This window comes from Aulonocara stuartgranti (genome assembly GCF_965226115.1).
Source record: "Aulonocara stuartgranti genome assembly, chromosome: 18".
NCBI lineage: Eukaryota > Metazoa > Chordata > Actinopteri > Cichliformes > Cichlidae > Aulonocara > Aulonocara stuartgranti.
This window is the reverse complement of record NC_138954.1, coordinates 36689135-36715142: the sequence shown is the minus strand read 5'-3', so window position 1 is coordinate 36715142 and position 26008 is coordinate 36689135. Positions and strand designations below refer to the sequence as shown.

At 43.0% G+C, this 26008-nt stretch overlaps 1 protein-coding gene across 5 annotated transcripts in view; it reads right to left on the bottom strand.

Annotated features, from left to right (window-relative positions):
• The window catches only part of agla (amylo-alpha-1, 6-glucosidase, 4-alpha-glucanotransferase a), a 40306-nt gene extending 35627 nt beyond the window's left edge, over positions 1-4679 (bottom strand). For 2 of the 5 annotated variants that reach the window (XM_082513005.1, XM_082513004.1), the window contains exons 1-2: positions 4367-4679; positions 974-1102 (exon numbers count right to left, since the gene is read on the bottom strand). In XM_082513005.1, the coding sequence (XP_082369131.1) occupies positions 974-1061 (88 nt within the window). In that variant the 5' untranslated portion in view covers positions 1062-1102; positions 4367-4679. Of the gene's footprint in view, positions 1-973; positions 1103-3622; positions 4106-4165; positions 4222-4366 lie in introns of those variants that run through there. The other 3 variants (XM_082513006.1, XM_082513008.1, XM_082513007.1) reach the window with 3 other exon arrangements.
• Positions 4680-26008: the final 21329 nt, after the last annotated feature.

Genomic DNA, 26008 nt, shown 5'->3' with positions numbered 1-26008 from the left:
ACAACATGAGAAATAAGATGAATATAATTTTCAGGAAGTGTATTTCTGAGAAAGCATGTGAAGGCTGCACTATGAAATAAGACGTAGGAATGAGTGGACACGGGAACAAAATGAAATGGCTTTGGTTTATATTTTCTACATGACTTTGTATACATTCAGAAAAGCCCTTCCTAACTTGTGATTTTTTTATTTTTTTTTTAATGAAACTGAGTGTTGAAGCTGAACCTTGGTACCTTCCACATAAAACAATGGTTCCCTCAATTGCTTTCCTCAGAGTGAGGACTATAGCTCATCAGTATAACACTGGTTCCTTATGCAAACAGAAAAAGATTGGATCAGTGCATCCCTACACTTAATATATAACCACCTGCAACTGCATCTGCTTACAGTAATGCAATCACCACCATTCTTCCAATGCAGACGTCTGTGCCATTTTCTCACCGTCATAACTCTGACAGGCCACACATGACTGTTTCAGTCTTATCCCCTTATTATGTTTCATTTAAACTGTTTAACCTACATTTATTTGAGCCATGTCCAACATGAACAAATATAAATGCAACTAACAAACAAACAAAACACAGATTTTTGCATTTGTAGGGATTGTTGCAGAATTTTTAAAGGTTTATGCTTCATCTTGCATTGAAACCAAGGAACAGTGTCTACACTGTGTGTGTGGATAGGTCTTCAGCAGTGATTTACCGACTATTTGGCTTAATATTAATACAAATATATATGTGGATTGAACATTTCCGACCTTTTCAACCGAAACAACAGCAAGACACACACATTCAAATTTTCAATGTATAAGATTAGTAGCATATAAAAACATTATCAACCAACTTAGCAGCTTAGTAGATGGAGCCACTGCAGCATAATCCCACTGCATAATATTAAACATTAAATGCAGGATTTTATAAAGTAACTGCTATTGAACAGTGCAGTACATTCAGTAATACAGTCAGGTTCTTACCTTGCTCGAGTCTGAACAGAGTTCTCTCTAAATTCTGCTTGTCGTTGAGCATGAGGACTCTAATCTGCTTCAGGTGTTGAGGCAACATACTGGGAGAATCGGTTCAGATTTAGACTGATCCCTGCCCTCCTGTCAGGACAAAAACAGGCAGGTTACTACGTGACCTACCGTGAAACACACTTTCTAACTAAACACAGTGAGAGCCATCTGTCCAATCAGCACCAGCGGGAATCTTAATATTGGAAGTGTATGTGCCATATCAGCATCGCAGTCCAACTGGCCTCAGGTAGCACCAAGTGTAATGGAAAAACCCAAGTTCAAAACTTTGGTTTAATAACTACAAAGTTCTTAAACACTGTATTGACAGAGAGGTGCAGGGTCTTAAAGGCTTGTCTTTGTGCCTGCCGTCCTTAAACTGGCTGATGTTGATGATTAAAAAAAAAAAAATCAGTTTGTTTTTTCCTCCAGGAAAGATGATTTTATAAAAAGTGTCAACTCAATAAATAAACACTTTTTCCAGCTATTCATTGGAAATGCGTCACAGATATACAGCACTCACTGGTATCTTTAAATGGCATCTCATTTTCCAGTATGCCACTATCAGACTGAAGGGTGAGTTTCTTCATCCCTACTGTGAACCTCTAAAGGTTAAATACAATCAGTGCTTTCAGAGTGTAGTTCCTCACTGCCACTGTGGTCATATTCACATTCAATTTTGTTATTTACCAATAAATTTCAACAGGTATCAAAATCTTTTCCAACAAACAGCAGATAATGTTTCAGTAACTGAAAAGCATGACTGCTAACATATACTACTTTACATTTACTGTGAGTTTGGTTTCAGCACTTTCTAATCTTTGTTACACGCCATGTTACAAAAGCAGGATCACAGGGATTCCCGGATGGCAAACAGAGAGAAAACCAAGATATCAGCAACAAGTCCTTCAAGTCCCGGGAACGGTGAAGCCTGGGTTCCATGGATCCCACATGTTTAGGGCTGGGTATCGTCACTGATTCCTAGAATCGATTCGAATCGAGGAAATTTTGCCTCAGAAAGTCAGAAATAATATAATTCAGATCAGTACATTTACATATTTTTCTATCTATAAAAAGGAAGCTGACACTTTCCAGACTTTATCAAAGGTGTGAGCATCACAGCAGAGGCCTTTGTGTCAAAGTCGCTGAAGATAAAACACAGAAACACATGATTTTCCTGGCCTGGGATTTTATAAAAATATTCTGCAGTACATCAAAAATGAAAGAAAACCATTAATCAGCATATGAACATCACCTCCGAAGTTACAGCGGTTTTATTAGAGACACGGCTAAGCGTTTTGCATTTTGTATAATTTTAAAAAGTTTACATTTGTTCAGAAGCCTGTTGAACAGCAGAAATTAGGTTTTCTTTTCAGAAGTAAGTAAAAACAACATCGGCCGACAGCCTGTAAACAACGGTAGACTTGTGCGTAACAAGCAAGCGAATAATGCAGGAGAGAGAGAGAGCGCAACAGCAAAAGTCAGAGTGAATTCATGACGATGTTTATGTGAAGCGTAGTTTGGATCTTCTTTTGCTGCTGGTTCAGTCAATATTGTTTGGAGAGAGATCAGACTAACAGCTTTAGAATCGGCGCAAAAAGGGCGTAAATGCCGACGCATCAGAATCAGCGAGCTGTCGGCTTTCACCCCCGACCGTGTCCGTGCCGTCGGTGAGAAAGACAACATCTCACCGATTCTGCTCCGCGCTGTGTGTTTACGTCTTTGTGCAGAAGCCGTGTTCCTGCTCTCATTCACTGTCTTAGCTGTTTGGTGGTTGTTGAAATTTTGTGACGTTTCACCAGAGATTTTGGAATTTTGGGCAAAATACATTTATATTAAAAAAAAAAAATCGATTCAGGATTTTAATGAATCGATATCACGTTATCCAAGCCAGAATCGATTTTAATCGATGAATCGATTATTAAAACCCACCCCTGCACATGTTTTTAAGAGTTGCTTGATCAGGAACAGATTTGGGGAGTTAGGAAGCAAAGTAAACAACTCCCTCCTGTCTCCTGCACATACACAAATCCACTGTTCTGTCTGTACTACTACACACTCAGTAATTAGTCTTGCAGTTAGTGGATGGCACTGCAATAATCATGGTGATTCGGGTTTCCCTGGCAACTGGCATGATGACAACAAAGGGTGATGTGGTTAAAAGGGAAAAACAAACACTTCAGGTAGTGAGTTTATTAAGACATGCTTTAAGCAATCCATTCTTACACAAAGTGAGGAAGTTCAGGCCTCATTTCACATAACATACAGCAAGTAACTACAGTTAGTTTAAAGTGACAACGACTCATGAATTTGGACATCAACTATCCTCGGTGAACTGTGAACCTTGTTTTTTTACACCATAAAAAATATATTTTTAAAAGAATATTTCACAGCACGTCCTACCAATCAGATCTACAGGATAACATACATGTTTAACTGAGTGCAAAATGAAGCCCATTAAACACCCGACAGAGACACTACAGTACGCGGATATAGTGAGTCTTAATATTCCTGCTAGGTTTGAATTCAGGGATTACTGCGATGTAACTGCAAACCTCGCTCTGCACTGACAGGAGCAGGTTAACGCGTCTGAAGTCACTGAACCCCACTGACCTCTCTTCCGAGTCTGCGCAGTGCTTCGAGGTGGCCAGGATAAGGTCAGGAATTCTGCCGTTAATGTCACAGCATCTATTTTTAAAAGCGTCCAGCTCATTCGGTACATTGGGTCCACGCCATTACAAACTCAGAGACATGGACATTTACATCAAGTTAATAAGCATTTGCAACGGAAAAACACGAGTCTGCACAGCTAACGTCCTTCATGTGGCTGCGCTCAGTTTAAAGGCGAGCTCGTTTCTTGTTGCCTCGCTTTGCTGCACAGCACCAGTGTTTAACTATTTCACAGTTCGGCACAGCGTGTCTGAAGAAACACGGTCAACAAAACAGCGGAATCATTGTGTTTCACACGGTGTGACAGCCTGCACACACACACCGTCAGCCAGTAGCACAGCGCGCTGTAGTGGGCGCTGCTGTCAAGCGACAATTTCACTGCGGAAAATAACACAGTAGAGCGATTTGGCCCCAATACTTCAATAATAATCCGCATTTACAAGCTAACGAGGTCAGCGGGGACAGAAGAATGAAAATGCTGTTTACCAGCAAACAGCTGACACTCCGTTTAACCACAGCAGGCTCCAAAAGTGAACAGACAACTGCAACGTGAAAAGGGTCACGTTACAAATAACATCACAGCCGTTAGTTAAGCAAACGCCGCTGAGCTAACGTAGCTAGCAACTTGTCTTCCAAGCTAGCATCGTCATCGTCTAACAACACGAGCAAAGGCAAAACGCCGTTCACCTGTCCGTTGTGTGTCCGGGGTCCGTCACAGCAACAGAACAGTTTGTGGTATTTTCCCGGATAGACAGCAGCTGTAGGGAAGGGGCGTGGCTACAGACCGTACAGTTTAGTGCTTTCACCGTAATGATGCGAAAAAACGAGCAATAAACGTGTAAAGCGAATTTTCCGTTTTGAAAGCCCTATTTAACAAAAACAGCACACAAAGATTTGAGCTAAAGTAGAAGTCTGGGTTTGTCTTTATATGTAGCACTGTGCAAAAGCTTTATGTTTTGTTTCCCACAGCCAGCGTCCGCAGCACAACACCGCCTAAACTTGTTAGTTTGAAGTGTTGTGGTGAAGTTTACAGTGTTGGGCTGGTACAAGGCAGGCTGCGGTGTTAATGGCCAGTATTAGGTATTATAATACAAGACTGGTATTTATGCTGATCTGTCTGTTTTTATCCTGTTGGATTTACCTAATCCACAAAGAGCAGTAAACACAGCGGGTTAGTCTGTATGCAAAGAAGAAAAATATAGAGGAGTTCACATTATACATATTTATATGTTTTATTTTTATTTATTTGCTGCACACCAGCTGTTAGGTTTTCCCCACCCACTAATTCCCAGGTTAACCCCTGGGCACAATGTATCTGCTCCTGTTAACACTGGTGTCTGAGACTGCTGCTGACACTTTTAAGAGATGCTGATAATAAAAGCTTTATTTTGTGGCATGTCTACTTTATTGGGCAGAAGCAGTAGTAGACAGAAGACACAGCAGAGACCTGTGGGACATGACCTGCAGGAAAGAGCCGATACTGGACTCGATCCATGGCCACTGCAAAAACAATATGTGGTACATGTTCTACCAGCTGTTGGTATTGTTATTTGGAACATTTGCAATGAAAAGAGTGAAAGAGTTTATGCTTCTTTAACTTAGGAGCATGTATGTCCCTCTGTCTTCTTTCATCTCTTGTCTCACCTTCACTTCTCACTGGGTTTGCCAGTAGTTAACATTTATTTTGTCATATCTACCCTTCGGATCAGGTACTAGTCTTGTCAAGGATAAATAGATGTAAGTGATTGAATTGAGTTCAGTGTATGATAATGTAATAACAGATCTTTAGGTTTATCTGCTTTTGTAAGCACTGTGTAGCCATTTCATGCTCAGTTTATGCATCTAATGAGATTTACACAGTGCCAGTGTTGTCCATTATAGTCCCTTTATCCAACTGTCTTGGGCCTTTTCGGTCACCTACTATATTAAAGATATATTAGTCTTTAATGGAGACTTAATGGAGCAGCTTTGTCCACTTACTACAGATCCACAGGTTGTGCTGGGGGCATTGCAACTGTTCATGAGAATCACCTCCGTCCTGTCTTTTTTCTGCTTCAATTTCTAACAAACATTTACAGTGGTGTGAAAAAGTGTTTGCCCCCTTCCTGATTTCATATTTCGTTTGTATGTTTGTCACACTTCAATGTTTCAGATCATCAAAAATTTGAATATTAGACAAAGATAACAGAAGTCAACACAAAATGCAGCTTCTAAATGAAGGTTTTTATTATTAAGGGGGGAAAAAATCCAAACTTACATGACCCTGTGTGAAAAAGTGAAACCAGTTCATCAGAAATTCTGCTCCCAAATGAACAAAATGAACATAAGAAATACACAGTACATATAGTTATAATTATAGAAGTTATAGTATATTATACTGTATATAAATGTACCTGTCCACTTGTTAGTTACATACTCACGTGGAGGCAGGGACCTCGCAGAGGAAGCATTACTCCCAACCTATCATAAGATTGTGTTGTACATTGTTATATATAGTTTTTTTTTTATTAATAAAAACATCAAGAAGTCACAAACAACAGTAGAACACACCATGGTACATGATTAAACAAGGAAGGCTTATTCATCAAAATTATTTATTATTAAAATAGACACAACATCATTTTTTCACCCCAAAAAACACATGTTCAAAACACCAGCCAGATACCAGACAAGCTGTTACATGATATCAAACAGAAGCTGTCAACTCAGCTCTGTGGGCAATCATAATGAAGCAGTTCATTAGAAGTTGTAGATTCAAGCTGCTCTTCATACCTTTGGCCACCAGATGTCACCAAAGAGGCTTGTGTTGAAAAGCTTGGCGTAATGAACCACTTTTCTCTACAAACGTCAGTGTTTCAGCCTCATTTGGCCATCACTGCGGTAAACTAAAAACCTTTATTGCACTGTAGCAAATATACTAAAGAAAAAAACCAAAAACAGGAAACAGTAACAGAAATCTGGAAACTAGCAACTATGGATATAACACACACACAGAACAATAAGGAGAACCAAGACCAAGAATAACAACAAATCAAAGACTATAACTTCAACTAGAATCATACTGGGTCACAGACCCAGTAGACCCAGTAGTCGTAGTCGCTCAGCAGGATCGTTGATATGATGGAAGCACACAGGTGGTATCAGATCAGACGCTATCTGTAATTGGATGCATCGAATTTTCCGTTATAACTTATGACATGTTTATTTATAAGGTTAGCCATTATGCTAGGAACATTAAAAGCTTCCTTCACAAACAGTCTTGGGTTTTTTTCCTCATCAGCATCATGTATCTAGATTGCTGTTCGTGGTTTCAGTGTTGTTTCTTGCAGTTTTGATGAACATTTGAAAATTAATATTAACACAGATATTTTGTGCATTCTTTTCTAGGAGGGTTGTAGTGACCTGTGTATTAAAAAAGGAAAAATTCTATACATTCAGGACTTATATGTGGTCTAAATGAAACTTTGTTTGAGGGATGTGACAAATATGAAAGATTTGTTTAACTGAGATGGAAATACCACAACATACAATAATACAATTATAATAACAATAGCAGCATGTATTTTTAACCAGCATATTATAGCATAATGCTAAAGTATTTTACTTATTTTACTGTAGTTTTTTCATTTTGCTCTCTCTCTATCTGTTTGAGTGTTGGTGTTGTGTTTCAGGGACAGGTGCTCCTCTGGTTTCCCACCCTTGAATTCAGCATAACTACAAACACATCTGTTGGTAATGACCTGATTCCTACTGTCTTCATACCTGCCTCTTGCTTTATTTTTGCTCTGCTCTTATCTTACTTTCTTTTCTCACCTGTGCAGAAAACCTCAGAAGCAGAATCTGACTGAGCTGTAGGAGAGAGATTCCCGAGAGGAGATCATACTGTGCATGTGTCTGTGGGAGCCCGGGCCTTGCTAACTCAAACTTCCTAAATGCACCTTTAACTATTGCACATAAACGTGATGAACTTTTCTTCCACACTAAGCCCATACTGGTTATGACAGAACAATTAGGTCAGAAAATGACCTCTGCAGAGTGCTCGCTGTGTAAGTCTGTGAAGGTTCTCAGTCATCCAGGTCATCGTAGTCAAAGGTGAAACGTCTTCAAGTAACTTAAAGAAGTCCAGACGCTTTTCTTTGCAAGGTCCTTTGGCTCGCTCTGTAAGAACACCAGCTAAAATTCAGGGAATTTAAAATAGAAAGTAGCTCGTCCACAGAAGGACTGGTAGCTCCCCTTACGATGAGGGTTCAGATCGCGCGAACAGGTGTGAAATGTGTGTTTAGTTAGTTTGTTTGTTTGCTTGTTTTAATCAATTTTAAATCATGCTTTTTATTTGTTTTTGTTTCTAATGTCTCTGTAAAGCACTTTGAATCACCTTGTTGTTGAATTGTGCTATACAAATAAATTTGCCTTGCCTTGCCTTGCCTTGCCTAAAATATGCGCCGTCACAGCTGTAGACAATAGGATGTAATTGGAGGTATGTTAATATCGTCAGCTGCAGTCAGTACCCAGCCTCAGCTTTTGTTTGCGACCACCTGAACATCTAGGGAGAGCTCGTCCCACTCCAGAAGTACTCAGTGGTGAGTTGGATGAAGGTGGAGGATTCTCAGTGTTTTTGGTGTTTAGACAACAGAATCAAACCTATGCTCCATATAGTGCAAAGACTGCCTTCCTGGTGGTGTTGTTGCGTGGACATGCTTTGAGGTGGGTAGCTTCACTACCAGGTCCTTTCTCTGTCCACGTGCTCACCTGACTTCGATCCCGAGTAAAATTCCCGGATGGCAGCCTGGCTGCTAAATTAAACATCCCATTGGAGGATTTACGTGGACCCTTACAGGTTTCAGCACCTTCTTGGTATCGCTCACAGAACACAGTCTCTCTCTCTCTCTTTGTCTGTTAATCACTCATATCAGATGCAGTTATACATTTTTGAAGCCCCTAATTCACCTGTTATAACCGGCAAAGACGGGGCAGATGTGCATCTGTCTGTTTTACTGGATTACACATAGTTGCAGTCCAAAGTCACAACTGTCCTTGCTAATGTATCAAATGATTTTACAACTTGGTGACATTCAGTTTCCAACATGGCCACGGTGGTTAGCAAGATGAAACTCATCAGTGTCAGGCCAAATCACTGAGGCTTGTTTACTTGCTAATGCTAGCTGTGCTTCCATACAAAGTGCAGATTGTTACTGATCTTAGATCAGTGAAAGCTGAGCACCAGCAGCTTGCCTCCCAGCAGTTTAGAATAAAAGACCAGTGCTTTATCCACAAGTTTATGTGCAAGCCACCAGAACAAAGCTAATGGGCTCTCAGCTTACTCAGGTGTAGTCTTTGTTGATGGGAGAAGGACACATCTGTATGACAGAGAGAGCTTCAGTTACCTATGGGATTGAAATAAGCATAGCTTTCAGTGACAGTAGACGACTGTGGCTAAAGGCTGGTTGCATATATTAACTGACAGACAAGAAGGTTCATGAAAGCACTGCTTCGGATGAAAGGAGATGGCTTTGGCCATGTCCACAGTTACGTTTTCGTTTGAAAACGCATCTTTTTCTCTCCGTTTTGGCCTCCCATCCACACTGAGACGGCATTTTCAGTCAAGGAAAACGCAGCGTTTTGAAAACGCTCTCCAAAGCGGATACATTTGAAAATGCTGTTTTCACATCACAGTGTGGACAGTGAACCCAGAGCCTTTTTGAAAACAATGACACATGTCATGTGACCAATTAAACTAAGATAGCAGAGGGCATTATACAGCAGTTGTTTTGTTTGCTCTCAATTTTGACAACCCTATTAAAGATTAATATCAGTTTGTACATGCTCCAGATATGTCATGGTTCTCAATATCTGGAGAGGTTGAGGTGTGTTTTTTGTCTTCGCCTCTCCCACCAGGGCGGAACTGGACCTTGATTCCCCGCCTCTGAACCTGTCCTGAACACACACCACACATTTACACTGATGCTGGCAGACTACTTAAGATGGCATGAGAGCCTGCTTTTTCACCGGATTGTCACACTACCCAACTGTCCGTGACAGAACGACTCACCCATAATGAACCCAGCTGACAGAGCACAGAGGAAAATGTTCTGGACTTGTAGCTGGTGATGTCAAAACAAAGCTTTACGAAGCTCTGAGGATTTTTGAAACACGGTGTCACAATGGCCACGGGCCGATAGCTAAATTGGACTCAATTGCAGATAACCACAAACAGAGACGGCTCAAACGTTTTGCAGTGTTTATTATTTAGTCATCAAGTGAATTCGTGACAAGGTGTTGCTAACGATGTAGCCGTGGGTCAGTGGGGGTGAACGTTGATTTAACAGGTTGCGACGGGAACGGAGTGGTTGCATCTGGGAAGAGAACAGGGTTAAGAAGGCGGCAGGTTCAGGGTATCCTAGCAGAGGTGGAACTGACTGATAGCGCTTACTGGTGACCGGCGTGAACCTCGCTTTGAGGGAGAGGTGGTGATAGTCCAGGGGAGTAGTGGAAAGGCTGGCAGACCTGAGTTCCGCTGTGTCCAAGGTGGTGAGGCTGGAGGGCAGGCAAGTGAGGGTCCTTGTATTCTTCCTGAATATGAAGATAATCCAAGGAGAGCTGGGGTTGAGGGTGATGACAAAGAAGGTCCAGAAAATGTGAGGTCGTTGAAGAACTGGCGGTGAAGGAGAGTCTGAGGGGGCCTTAAATCCTCAACCTGATTGCCCCGAATCAGTCTCAGGTGTGCAGGACTGCAGCAGGGATGATGGCTCCGCCTAGGGGTGGAGACCAAGGAACTCAGGTGCCTGATAGAACTTTCCAGTCGAGTCTCCAGATCCTGACAGTACCCCTCCCTCAAGGGACGCCTACAGGCAGCCGACCTGGCTGCAGACTCTGTCGTGACCTGTAGAAATCAGAAATCAGAGCGTGGTCAAGAATAAAAGAGCGAGGAACCCATGAGCGCTCCTCAGGACCGTAGCCCTTCCAGTCAACCAGGAACTGGCGACCTCTGCCACGCTGGCGCACATTAATGATCCTCCGGACTGTATGAGCTGGGTGACCATCGATGAGTCGGGCAGGTGGAGGGGTGTTGGAAGGTGGGCACAAAGGACTGGTGTGGACGGGTCGAATCTGCGAAACATGGAAAACTGGATGGATCTGTAGAGATGCCGGAAGGGTGAGTTTGACTGCACTGGGAGAAACAATAGAGTGAATGGTGTACGGTCCTACGAACCGAGGTGCCAGTTTACGGGATGACACTTTGAGAGCAATGTCCTTAGCCGCCAACCATACCTTCTGCCCCGGGGCGTATCTAGGTGCTGGAGTTCGACGGCGGTCCGTGTATTCGCGTTTAGGGGTGGGTTTTAATAATCGATTCATCGATTAAAATCGATTCTGGCTTGGATAACATGATATCGATTCATTAAAATCCTGAATCGATTTTTTAATATAAATGTATTTTGCCCAAAATTCCAGAATCTCAGGTGAAATGTCACAAAATTTTGACAACCACCAAACATTTAAAACAGTGAATGAGAGCAGGAACACGGCTTCTGCACAAAGACGTAAACACACAGCACGGACACGGTCGGGGCTGAAAGCTCTCTCTCTCTCGCCGTGTCTCTAATAAAACCGCTGTAACTTCAGAGGTGATGTTCATATGCTGATTAATGGTTTTCTTTCGTTTTTGATGTACTGCAGAATATTTTTATAAAATCCCAGGCCAGGAAAACCTTCATGTGTTTCTGTGTTTTATCTTCAGCGACTTTGACACAAAGGCCTCTGCTGTGATGCTCACACCTTTGATAAAGTCTGGAAAGTGTCAGCTTCCTTTTTATAGATACAAAAATATGTAAATGTACTGATCTGAATTATATTATTTCTGACTTTCTGAGGCAAAATTTCCCAGATTCAAATAGAATTGAATTGAATTGAATCGAATCAAATCGTGGATCGAATCGATTCAGGACCTTTTGAATCGGAATCGAATCGATTCTAGAAATCAGTGACGATACCCAGCCCTATTCACGATGGCAGGCGGCAGCTTTCTTCAAGGCTTCACGGGTTTGGGTCCACACATTCCGGCAACGCTGGAGATGGTGTTGGACCGAGGGCACAGCCAAATCAGCCTCTTCGGTAGGAAACAGTGGAGGTTGGTAACCTAGGGAAGCTTCGAAAGGGGAAAGACCCGTTGAAGCTGAGACATGAGAATTGTGTACATACTCGACCCATGGTAGGTGTGCAGCCCAGGTAGCCGGGTTATGGTTGGTGACACAGCAAAGGGCAGCCTCCAATTCTTGGTTTAGTCTCTCTGTTTGACCATTTGTTTGCGGGTGGTAACCGGAGCTGAGATTGACTTGAGCACCCATGGCAGAGCAAAAAGATCTCCAGACCTGAGAGGTGAACTGGGGTCCTCTGTCTGATGTGATATATGCAGGGATTCCATGGACGCTGGACGGATCAATCGGTGGCCGCGTTACAGGACGCACTCGATGACGCAGGCTGGGGCATGTTCAGAAACAGCTCCGATGATGATGTCAACGTGTTTACGGAAGCGGTTGTGGGATTCATCGGGAAACTAGCGGATGATACCGTGGAGACAAAGACTATCACAACGTTTCCCAACCAGAAGCCGTGGGTGGATAAAACCATCCGCAACGCTCTGAGATCCCGCACTGCTGCCTACAACATGGGACTCACGACGGGGGACATGGACCCGTACAAAGCCGCGTCATATAACGTGCGGAGGGCGGTGAAAGAGGCGAAGCAGCGCTACGGGAGGAAACTAGAGTCACAACTCCAACAGAGTGACTCTAGGAGCCTGTGGCGGGGACTAAGGACAATAACGGACTATAAAGCACCAACAACCGGTATGACGAATGCGGCCGTGACTGTGGCAGACGAGCTGAACACTTTCTATGCTCGCTTCGAGGCTGCAGCTAAGGACTCCAACAATGCTAGTGCTAGCGGCGCTAACGGCTGCAGACAGGAAGATACTGCCAGCACCGGAAACGTGCTCGTCATCTCCGAGCATGAAGTAAGGAGAGCCTTCAAGAGAGTGAACACCAGGAAAGCAGCAGGACCAGACGCCATCCCAGGTCGTATCCTAAGAGACTGCGCATACCAGCTAGCTCCTGTGTTCACTGAGATATTCAACATCTCTTTATCTCAGTCGGTGATCCCCACATGCTTCAAAGAGTCCATCATTGTTCCTGTCCCGAAGAAACCCCACCCTGCTTCTCTCAATGACTATCGCCCTGTAGCCCTCACCTCAGTAGTGATGAAGTGCTTTGAACGCCTGGTCAGAGACTTCATCATTTCTTCACTACCAGACACACTGGACCCACTACAGTTCGCTTACCGTCCAAATCGTTCCACAGACGATGCCATCTCTCATCTCCTCCACACATCACTCACTCACTTGGACACTAGAAGGGGGAATTATGTTAAAATGCTCTTCATAGACTACAGCTCTGCATTTAACACCATAATTCCCTCCACACTCACCACCAAGCTGGAGCATCTGGGACTCAGCTCATCTATGTGTCAGTGGATCTCCAACTTCCTAACTGGCAGACCACAGGCAGTAAGGATGGGCGGACACGTCTCAGCCTCCACCACTCTCAGCACTGGAGCCCCCCAGGGGTGTGTTCTGAGCCCCCTGCTGTACTCTTTGTACACATATGACTGTGTGGCCACTACCAGCTCCACCACCATCATCAAGTTTGCTGACGACACCGTCGTGGTGGGCCTGATCTCTGATAACAACGAGACGGCCTACCTGAAGGAGATTAGGAATCTGGAGAACTGGTGCCAGAGGAACAACCTCCTTCTAAACGTCAGTAAGACAAAGGAGCTGATAGTGGACTTCAACACTAAGCAGGAGAGGAACTACCAGACCCCCGTCATCAACGAGTGCCAGTGGAGAGAGTGGACAGCTTCAAATACCTCGGAGTTCACATCACGCAGGACCTGTCATGGTCCTGTCACATCAACACCGTGGTGAAAAGGACTTTTGGAAAGATGTTATCAAATATCTGTCTGAAGTGTTTAAGGTAAAAATTCCTTTAAAAGGAAAACTCTCTGTACTTGGAATATATCCAAGGGAATTTAAGCAATCGGGGAAAAAACTGAATTACTGGACTATGGACTACCTCAAGCCAGAAGAGCCATTGCGCTATGTTGGAAGAGTATGGATGCTCCCTCCATGGGACTCTGGAAGAAGGAAATTGCAGTCTCTCTAGGCCTGGAAAGACTAACATATATTGCCAAGGGCAAACAATGGGACTTTGTGAATATGTGGAAGCCATATATGGATATTTTAGGGAGTGGAGGTGAAGGACATTTATGAAAAAGAAGAAAAGGAAGAAGGGAAGGAGGGGAGAATCTTGTCTATCCTAACCCATTGTATTTTTGTATTACTGTGAGAACTATGCTCATTTCTACATTTGAATGTGAGGTAGGCAGGTTTGATGTATGGATGGATGTGTGAATGTGAGGGTGTTCAACATTTGTTTGTATTGTACTATAAAAAATTTCAATAAAAATATATGGAAAAAAAAACACCGTGGTGAAAAAGGCCCGTCAGCGTCTCTACCACCTCAGACGCTTGAGAGACTTCCAATCATCTTAACCTGGTTCGGGAACAGCACCACGCAGGACAGACGAGCTCTACAGAGGGTTGTGCGGTCAGCTGAGCGCACCATCCGCTCCGAGCTCCCTGACCTGCACTCAATCTACAGCAGGCGGTGCTGGACCAAGGCCAGGAAGATCGTGAAGGACCTCAGCCATCCCAACAACAGACTGTTCTCTCTGCTGAGGTCAGGAAAGCGATTCCGCTCCCTGAAGACCAACACAGAGAGACTGAGGAGGAGCTTCTTCCCGCAGGCGATACGGTCTCTCAATCACACCACCACACAGTACTGACCCACACATATGGTTCTTACACACACACTGGACTTTCTGGACATTGTTTTCACTTCATCACTTAAATCACTTTAAGCATATTTGCACTGCACAAGACATAATGTGGATTGCACAACACTGGTCACTATATTCTTCATTTCCAGTTAATACTTGTACAGCTGCTGTTATTGTGTATATATTTATTTATATTTCTTCATACATTCTTATATAGTTCTATATTGTGTATTTTGTTGTACAGTTATTTTATTTTCAACTTTAATTTATATATTTTATCTTATTCTTTCCCAGTTAAATTTACCCTTCATTCTAATTTGTGTTGTACAGTTATTTCATTTTTAACCTTAATTTATATTTTATTCCTTCCTAGTTAAATTTACCCTTTTTAATTTTTCATATTTATTTCCTATCTTATTCATAGCCTTTTCCCTTTTTGTTTTCTTTAGGTCACGAGCAGTTGTCCAAGCATTTCACGACATATCGTACTGTGTAAGACTGTGTACGTGACAAATAAAATTTGAATTTGAATTTGAAAAGGGTTCCCAGTCATCCAGGTCATGGTAGTCTGATGATCTTTGAAAGAAAGCAGCTGGAATTCTCTAAGTGCCTTGAAGACCTTTCACCTCTCCTCTGAGAACCTTCGTTAGATCTAAAACTAAACGTTGGAGAGTCCCAGGTATTTAAAACCCAGAGCGGGTTGTCTTTACCAGGGTCGTTGACCAACTATGAAACACATCACATGAGCCAAGGGGTGGAAAAAAGGCGTGGGTAATTATCAGCAGAGGTGAAACCATTATGAGACCTTCACATATGTAGTTTAACGTCTTTACACCGAAATTGAATGGCCTCAATTTCGATCAGAGTTTGTGATCTCTAACGCTTTTCCACTTGCACCTACCTAGCTTGGCTTAACTTGACTCAGCTCGATCTTTAAAGTTTCCATTAGGCACACAACACATTTACAATGCCCCAGAAGGAATGTGTCTTACCAAAGAATTCCATGAAGGTAAGAGCTTGTGATCTTAAGGGGGCTCGTCCGGGATTTGAACCCGGGACCTCTCGCACCCTAAGCGAGAATCATACGCCTAGACCAACGAGCCACAGGAAGCCTGTGTTTAAGTCTGGAACTCTGAAAGGATAGACTTAAATCGGCCTTCAAATTCAAGCAGGAATGGTGTTAAGCTCTCTTCAGTATTCATTTTTGTACCTTCAGGCCTTTGCTACTGACAAGCTCCAACAGGGATGACTCCAGAGGGACTGCACACAGTGAATGAGAAAAAAGGGTTCCCAGTCATCCACGTCATGGTAGTCTGATGAGCTTTGAAAGAAAGCAGCTGGAATTCTCTAAGTGCCTTGAAGACCTTTCACCTCTCCTCTGAGAACCTTCGTTAGATCTAAAACTAAACGTTGGAGAGTCCCAGGTATTTAAAACCCAGAGCGGGTTGTCTTTACCAGGGTCGTTGACCAACTATGAAACACATCACATGAGCCAAGGGGTGGAAAAAAGGCGTGGGTAATTATCAGCAGAGGTGAAACCATTATGAGACCTTCACATATGTAGTTTAACGTCTTTACACCGAAATTGAATGGCCTCAATTTCGATCAGAGTTTGTGATCTCTAATAGCCCTTTTCCACTAGCACCTACCTAGCTTGGCTTAACTTGACTCAGCTCGATCTTTAAAGTTTCCATTAGGTGATAGTACCTGGTTACAGGTATTTTTTAGTACCTGCCCAGTAAGGTTTCCAAGGCAATCTCAAAATGTGACATATACAGGGACTGTGCAGTCAATGGCATCACTCAATGACTCATGAGAGTGACTCCTTCACAAACGTTGTTTTAGAAAGACAAATTGGTGTCACAAATCACATTGAACGGTTTGGCACACAACACATTTACAATGCCCCAGAAGGAATGTGTCTTATGTTAAGGTTCAAAATTGAGGAAGGAGAGTACAAACCACCCTTGTTCCAGAAGCTCTTGGTCAAACAATGATTTTTAATGAATACACACGTGTGGGAAGAACACTCTGTGCGCAGACAGCAAGTGGTCTTCAACTTACTCAAAGCATACACAGATTTTTATACTGTCAGGGCTTAAATTTAATGACGCCCCTTTAACGTCACAGATACATTTTATACATAGATCAGATCAACACCACAATGACTTTTAACCCAATTTGAAAGAACATCATCTTCTATTTTCATAGCCGGCACTTCCTTTCTACCTTTCAGTTTCTCTTTCTTGCCGAGACGACAAGGACGGTTCCTCTTTTACCGAGACACTTTCGCAGTTCCAACCAGACATGACGAACCTCTTTCCTATAAATAATTCTAACTCATGTGTGTGTGTCACGACCTCACTCAGCCTCTATGTCACCTCTCGCACTTCTGACCTTTTACCAGACCAGAGGCTCATCCTTATGTGTTACAACCTAACTGAGACTATGTATATGTCCTCTACTAAATAAATGTTTTAACCAAGAACCTCTACTAAAACCTTAATATAAAATGACCTGATATAAGTGTTTTGTAAGCATGTATTGCAATTCCTTCTATGTTCTAGTTTTCCCTCAGCATGTATCACCTGAACAGTCACGTCAGTGAAGCTTAAGACCTTTAAAGAACCTGAACATCAACTCAAATAAGCACAGATATGCAATGTGTACCAAATAGCCATAACTGCACCTGAAATACAAAGTTAACATCATCATAAACATCTTAAGGCCATCTGAAAGCTATCTGTTACATTGTTAAAGCAATGATCGTCTTAGCCTGCTGCTCAAAATAACTTCCTGCTTTCACTTCTGCAAACTCTCTGCAACTTCCTGTCAGCCTGCCACTTAGTCTTTCTGAAAGACACACACTGTTCAACCTCTGAATGCAATATCCATGCTGCAGATTATATTTATTATTTAACAATAGCAGTAAAATAAGTTGCCTGCTCCACACTTACCAAAGAATTCCATGAAGGTAAGAGCTTGTGATCTTAAGGGGGCTCATCCGGGATTTGAACCCAGGACCTCTCGCACTCTAAGCGAGAATCATACGCCTAGACCAACGAGCCACAGGAAGCCTGTGTTTAAGTCTGGAACTCTGAAAGGATAGACTTAAATCGGCCTTCAAATTCAAGCAGGAATGGTGTTAAGCTCTCTTCAGTATTCATTTTTGTACCTTCAGGCCTTTGCTACTGACAAGCTCCAACAGGGATGACTCCAGAGGGACTGCACACAGTGAATGAGAAAAAAGGGTTCCCAGTCATCCACGTCATGGTAGTCTGATGAGCTTTGAAAGAAAGCAGCTGGAATTCTCTAAGTGCCTTGAAGACCTTTCACCTCTCCTCTGAGAACCTTCGTTAGATCTAAAACTAAACGTTGGAGAGTCCCAGGTATTTAAAACCCAGAGCGGGTTGTCTTTACCAGGGTCGTTGACCAACTATGAAACACATCACATGAGCCAAGGGGTGGAAAAAAGGCGTGGGTAATTATCAGCAGAGGTGAAACCATTATGAGACCTTCACATATGTAGTTTAACGTCTTTACACCGAAATTGAATGGCCTCAATTTCGATCAGAGTTTGTGATCTCTAATAGCCCTTTTCCACTAGCACCTACCTAGCTTGGCTTAACTTGACTCAGCTCGATCTTTAAAGTTTCCATTAGGTGATAGTACCTGGTTACAGGTATTTTTTTAGTACCTGCCCAGTAAGGTTTCCAAGGCAATCTCAAAATGTGACATATACAGATTGCGTGGCAGGGACTGTGCAGTCAATTGCATCACTCAATGAGTCATGAGAGTGACTCCTTCACAAAATCAACAACATTATTTTAGAAATACAAGTTGATGTCACAGATGACATAGAAAGGTTTGGCACACAACACATTTACAATGGACCAGAAGGAATGTCTCTTACCAAAGAATTCCATGAAGATAAGAGCTTGTGATTTTAAGGGGGATCGTCCGGGATTTGAACCCAGGACCTCTCGCACCCTAAGCGAGAATCATACGCCTAGACCAACGAGCCACAGGAAGCATGTGCTTAAGTCTGGAACTCTGAAAGGATAGACTTAAATCGGCCTTCAAATTCAAGCAGGAATGGTGTTAAGCTCTCTTCAGTATTCATTTTTGTACCTTCAGGCCTTTGCTACTGACAAGCTCCAACAGGGATGACTCCAGAGGGACTGCACACAGTGAATGAGAAAAAAGGGTTCCCAGTCATCCACGTCATGGTAGTCTGATGAGCTTTGAAAGAAAGCAGCTGGAATTCTCTAAGTGCCTTGAAGACCTTTCACCTCTCCTCTGAGAACCTTCATTAGATCTAAAACTAAACGTTGGAGAGTCCCAGGTATTTAAAACCCAGAGCGGGTTGTCTTTACCAGGGTCGTTGACCAACTATGAAACACATCACATGAGCCAAGGGGTGGAAAAAAGGCGTGGGTAATTATCAGCAGAGGTGAAACCATTATGAGACCTTCACATATGTAGTTTAACGTCTTTACACCGAAATTGAATGGCCTCAATTTCGATCAGACTTTGTGATCTCTAACGCTTTTCCACTAGCACCTACCTAGCTTGGCTTAACTTGACTCAGCTCGATCTTTAAAGTTTCCATTAGGTGATAGTACCTGGTTACAGGTATTTTTTTAGTACCTGCCCAGTAAGGTTTCCAAGGCAATCTCAAAATGTGACATATACAGATTGCGTGGCAGGGACTGTGCAGTAAATGGCATCACTCAATGAGTCATGAGAGTGACTCCTTCACAAAATCAACAACGTTATTTTAGAAATACAAGTTGATGTCAAAGAAAGGTTTGGCACACAACACATTTACAATGCTCCGGAAGGAATGTGTCTTACCAAAGAATTCCATGAAGCTAAGAGCTTGTGATTTTAAGGGGGTTCGTCGGGGATTTGAACCCGGGACCTCTCGCACCCTAAGCAAGAATCATACGCCTAGACCAACGAGCCACAGGAAGCATGTGTTTAAGTCTGGAACTCTGAAAGGATAGACTTAAATCGGCCTTCAAATTCAAGCAGGAATGGTGTTAAGCTCTCTTCAGTATTCATTTTTGTACCTTCAGGCCTTTGCTACTGACAAGCTCCAACAGGGATGACTCCAGAGGGACTGCACACAGTGAATGAGAAAAAAGGGTTCCCAGTCATCCACGTCATGGTAGTCTGATGAGCTTTGAAAGAAAGCAGCTGGAATTCTCTAAGTGCCTTGAAGACCTTTCACCTCTCCTCTGAGAACCTTCGTTAGATCTAAAACTAAACGTTGGAGAGTCCCAGGTATTTAAAACCCAGAGCGGGTTGTCTTTGCCAGGGTCGTTGACCAACTATGAAACACATCACATGAGCCAAGGGGTGGAAAAAAGGCGTGGGTAATTATCAGCAGAGGTGAAACCATTATGAGACCTTCACATATGTAGTTTAACGTCTTTACACCGAAATTGAATGGCCTCAATTTCGATCAGACTTTGTGATCTCTAATAGCCCTTTTCCACTAGCACCTACCTAGCTTGGCTTAACTTGACTCAGCTCGATCTTTAAAGTTTCCATTAGGTGATAGTACCTGGTTACAGGTATTTTTTTAGTACCTGCCCAGTAAGGTTTCCAAGGCAATCTCAAAATGTGACATATACAGATTGCGTGGCAGGGACTGTGCAGTCAATGGCATCACTCAATGAGTCATGAGAGTGACTCCTTCACAAAATCAACAACGTTATTTTAGAAAGACAAGTTGATGTCACAGATGACATAGAAAGGTTTGGCACACAACACATTTACAATGGCCCAGAAGGAATGTCTCTTACCAAAGAATTCCATGAAGCTAAGAGCTTGTGATTTTAAGGGGGCTCGTCCGGGATTTGAACCCAGGACCTCTCGCACCCTAAGCGAGAATCATACGCCTAGACCAACGAGCCTCAGGAAGCCTGTACTTAACTCTGCAACTCTGAAAGGATAGACTTAAATCGGCCTTCAAATTCAAGCAGGAATGGTGTTAAGCTCTCTTCAGTATTCATTTTTGTACCTTCAGGCCTTTGCTACTGACAAGCTCCAACAGGGATGACTCCAGAGGGACTGCACACAGTGAATGAGAAAAAAGGGTTCCCAGTCATCCACGTCATGGTAGTCTGATGAGCTTTGAAAGAAAGCAGCTGGAATTCTCTAAGTGCCTTGAAGACCTTTCACCTCTCCTCTGAGAACCTTCGTTAGATCTAAAACTAAACGTTGGAGAGTCCCAGGTATTTAAAACCCAGAGCGGGTTGTCTTTGCCAGGGTCGTTGACCAACTATGAAACACATCACATGAGCCAAGGGGTGGAAAAAAGGCGTGGGTAAATATCAGCAGAGGTTTCAGGTGAAACCATTATGAGACCTTCACATATGTAGTTTAACGTCTTTACACCGAAATTGAATGGCCTCAATTTCGATCAGAGTTTGTGATCTCTAATAGCCCTTTTCCACTAGCACCTACCTAGCTTGGCTTAACTTGACTCAGCTCGATCTTTAAAGTTTCCATTAGGTGATAGTACCTGGTTACAGGTATTTTTTAGTACCTGCCCAGTAAGGTTTCCAAGTCAATCTCAAAATGTGACATATACAGATTGCGTGGCAGGGACTGTGCAGTCAATGGCATCACTCAATGACTCATGAGAGTGACTCCTTCACAAACGTTGTTTTAGAAAGACAAATTGGTGTCCCAGATCACATTGAACGGTTTGGCACACAACACATTTACAATGCCCCAGAAGGAATGTGTCTTTCCAAAGAATTCCATGAAGCTAAGAGCTTGTGATTTTAAGGGGGCTCGTCCGGGATTTGAAACCCGGACGTCTCGCACCCAAAGCGAGAATCATACGCCTAGACCAACGAGCCACAGGAAGCATGTGTTTAAGTCTGGAACTCTGAAAGGATAGACTTAAATCGGCCTTCAAATTCAAGCAGGAATGGTGTTAAGCTCTCTTCAGTATTCATTTTTGTACCTTCAGGCCTTTGCTACTGACAAGCTCCAACAGGGATGACTCCAGAGGGACTGCACACAGTGAATGAGAAAAAAGGGTTCCCAGTCATCCACGTCATGGTAGTCTGATGAGCTTTGAAAGAAAGCAGCTGGAATTCTCTAAGTGCCTTGAAGACCTTTCACCTCTCCTCTGAGAACCTTCGTTAGATCTAAAACTAAACGTTGGAGAGTCCCAGGTATTTAAAACCCAGAGCGGGTTGTCTTTACCAGGGTCGTTGACCAACTATGAAACACATCACATGAGCCAAGGTGTGAAAAAAGGCATGGGTAATTATCAGCAGAGGTGAAACCATTATGAGACCTTCACATATGTAGTTTAACGTCTTTACACCGAAATTGAATGGCCTCAATTTCGATCAGAGTTTGTGATCTCTAACGCTTTTCCACTTGCACCTACCTAGCTTGGCTTAACTTGACTCAGCTCGATCTTTAAAGTTTCCATTAGGTGATAGTACCTGGTTACAGGTATTTTTTTAGTACCTGCCCAGTAAGGTTTCCAAGGCAATCTCAAAATGTGACATATACAGATTGCGTGGCAGGGACTGTGCAGTCAATGGCATCACTCAATGAGTCATGAGAGTGACTCCTTCACAAAAGCAACAACGTTATTTTAGAAATACAAGTTGATGTCACAGATGACATAGAAAGGTTTGGCACACAACACATTTACAATGCCCCAGAAGGAATGTGTCTTACCAAAGAATTCCATGAAGCTAAGAGCTTGTGATTTTAAGGGGGCTCGTCCGGGATTTGAACCCAGGACCTCTCGCACCCTAAGCAAGAATCATACGCCTAGACCAACGAGCCACAGGAAGCATGTGTTTAAGTCTTGAACTCTGAAAGGATAGACTTAAATCGGCCTTCAAATTCAAGCAGGAATGGTGTTAAGCTCTCTTCAGTATTCATTTTTGTACCTTCAGGCCTTTGCTACTGACAAGCTCCAACAGGGATGACTCCAGAGGGACTGCACACAGTGAATGAGAAAAAAGGGTTCCCAGTCATCCACGTCATGGTAGTCTGATGAGCTTTGAAAGAAAGCAGCTGGAATTCTCTAAGTGCCTTGAAGACCTTTCACCTCTCCTCTGAGAACCTTCGTTAGATCTAAAACTAAACGTTGGAGAGTCCCAGGTATTTAAAACCCAGAGCGGGTTGTCTTTACCAGGGTCGTTGACCAACTATGAAACACATCACATGAGCCAAGGGGTGGAAAAAAGGCGTGGGTAATTATCAGCAGAGGTGAAACCATTATGAGACCTTCACATATGTAGTTTAACGTCTTTACACCGAAATTGAATGGCCTCAATTTGATCAGACTTTGTGATCTCTAACGCTTTTCCACTTGCACCTACCTAGCTTGGCTTAACTTGACTCAGCTCGATCTTTAAAGTTTCCATTAGGTGATAGTACCTGGTTACAGGTATTTTTTTTAGTACCTGCCCAGTAAGGTTTCCAAGGCAATCTCAAAATGTGACATATACAGATTGCGTGGCAGGGACTGTGCAGTCAATGGCATCACTCAATGACTCATGAGAGTGACTCCTTCACAAACGTTGTTTTAGAAAGACAAGTTGGTGTCACACATCACATTGAACGGTTTGGCACACAACACATTTACAATGCCTCAGAAGGAATGTGTCTTACCAAAGAATTCCATGAAGCTAAGAGCTTGTGATCTTAAGGGGGTTCGTCCGGGATTTGAACCCGGGACCTCTCGCACCCTAAGCGAGAATCATACGCCTAGACCAACGAGCCTCAGGAAGCCTGTGTTTAAGTCTGGAACTCTGAAAGGATAGACTTAAATCGGCCTTCAAATTCAAGCAGGAATGGTGTTAAGCTCTCTTCAGTATTCATTTTTGTACCTTCAGGCCTTTGCTACTGACAAGCTCCAACAGGGATGACTCCAGAGGGACTGCACACAGTGAATGAGAAAAAAGGGTTCCCAGTCATCCACGTCATGGTAGTCTGATGAGCTTTGAAAGAAAGCAGCTGGAATTCTCTAAGTGCCTTGAAGACCTTTCACCTCTCCTCTGAGAACCTTCGTTAGATCTAAAACTAAACGTTGGAGAGTCCCAGGTATTTAAAACCCAGAGCGGGTTGTCTTTACCAGGGTCGTTGACCAACTATGAAACACATCACATGAGCCAAGGGGTGGAAAAAAGGCGTGGGTAAATATCAGCAGAGGTGAAACCATTATGAGACCTTCACATATGTAGTTTAACGTCTTTACACCGAAATTGAATGGCCTCAATTTCGATCAGAGTTTGTGATCTCTAATAGCCCTTTTCCACTAGCACCTACCTAGCTTGGCTTAACTTGACTCAGCTCGATCTTTAAAGTTTCCATTAGGTGATAGTACCTGGTTACAGGTATTTTTTAGTACCTGCCCAGTAAGGTTTCCAAGGCAATCTCAAAATGTGACATATACAGATTGCGTGGCAGGGACTGTGCAGTCAATGGCATCACTCAATGACTCATGAGAGTGACTCCTTCACAAACATTGTTTTAGAAAGACAAATTGGTGTCCCAGATCACATTGAACGGTTTGGCACACAACACATTTACAATGCCCCAGAAGGAATGTGTCTTTCCAAAGAATTCCATGAAGCTAAGAGCTTGTGATTTTAAGGGGGCTCGTCCGGGATTTGAACCCGGGACCTCTCGCACCCAAAGCGAGAATCATACGCCTAGACCAACGAGCCACAGGAAGCCTGTGTTTAAGTCTGGAACTCTGAAAGGATAGACTTAAATCGGTCTTCAAATTCAAGCAGGAATGGTGTTAAGCTCTCTTCAGTATTCATTTTTGTACCTTCAGGCCTTTGCTACTGACAAGCTCCAACAGGGATGACTCCAGAGGGACTGCACACAGTGAATGAGAAAAAAGGGTTCCCAGTCATCCACGTCATGGTAGTCTGATGAGCTTTGAAAGAAAGCAGCTGGAATTCTCTAAGTGCCTTGAAGACCTTTCACCTCTCCTCTGAGAACCTTCGTTAGATCTAAAACTAAACGTTGGAGAGTCCCAGGTATTTAAAACCCAGAGCGGGTTGTCTTTACCAGGGTCGTTGACCAACTATGAAACACATCACATGAGCCAAGGGGTGGAAAAAAGGCGTGGGTAATTATCAGCAGAGGTGAAACCATTATGAGACCTTCACATATGTAGTTTAACGTCTTTACACCGAAATTGAATGGCCTCAATTTCGATCAGAGTTTGTGATCTCTAATAGCCCTTTTCCACTAGCACCTACCTAGCTTGGCTTAACTTGACTCAGCTCGATCTTTAAAGTTTCCATTAGGTGATAGTACCTGGTTACAGGTATTTTTTAGTACCTGCCCAGTAAGGTTTCCAAGGCAATCTCAAAATGTGACATATACAGATTGCGTGGCAGGGACTGTGCAGTCAATGGCATCACTCAATGACTCATGAGAGTGACTCCTTCACAAACGTTGTTTTAGAAAGACAAATTGGTGTCCCAGATCACATTGAACGGTTTGGCACACAACACATTTACAATGCCCCAGAAGGAATGTGTCTTTCCAAAGAATTCCATGAAGCTAAGAGCTTGTGATTTTAAGGGGGCTCGTCCGGGATTTGAACCCGGGACCTCTCGCACCCAAAGCGAGAAGCATACGCCTAGACCAACGAGCCACAGGAAGCCTGTATTTAAGTCTGGAACTCTGAAACGATAGACTTAAATCGGCCTTCAAATTCAAGCAGGAATGGTGTTAAGCTCTCTTCAGTATTCATTTTTGTACCTTCAGGCCTTTGCTACTGACAAGCTCCAACAGGGATGACTCCAGAGGGACTGCACACAGTGAATGAGAAAAAAGGGTTCCCAGTCATCCACGTCATGGTAGTCTGATGAGCTTTGAAAGAAAGCAGCTGGAATTCTCTAAGTGCCTTGAAGACCTTTCACCTCTCCTCTGAGAACCTTCGTTAGATCTAAAACTAAACGTTGGAGAGTCCCAGGTATTTAAAACCCAGAGCGGGTTGTCTTTACCAGGGTCGTTGACCAACTATGAAACACATCACATGAGCCAAGGGGTGGAAAAAAGGCGTGGGTAATTATCAGCAGAGGTGAAACCATTATGAGACCTTCACATATGTAGTTTAACGTCTTTACACCGAAATTGAATGGCCTCAATTTCGATCAGAGTTTGTGATCTCTAATAGCCCTTTTCCACTAGCACCTACCTAGCTTGGCTTAACTTCACTCAGCTCGATCTTTAAAGTTTCCATTAGGTGATAGTACCTGGTTACAGGTATTTTTTAGTACCTGCCCAGTAAGGTTTCCAAGGCAATCTCAAAATGTGACATATACAGATTGCGTGGCAGGGACTGTGCAGTCAATGGCATCACTCAATGACTCATGAGAGTGACTCCTTCACAAACGTTGTTTTAGAAAGACAAAT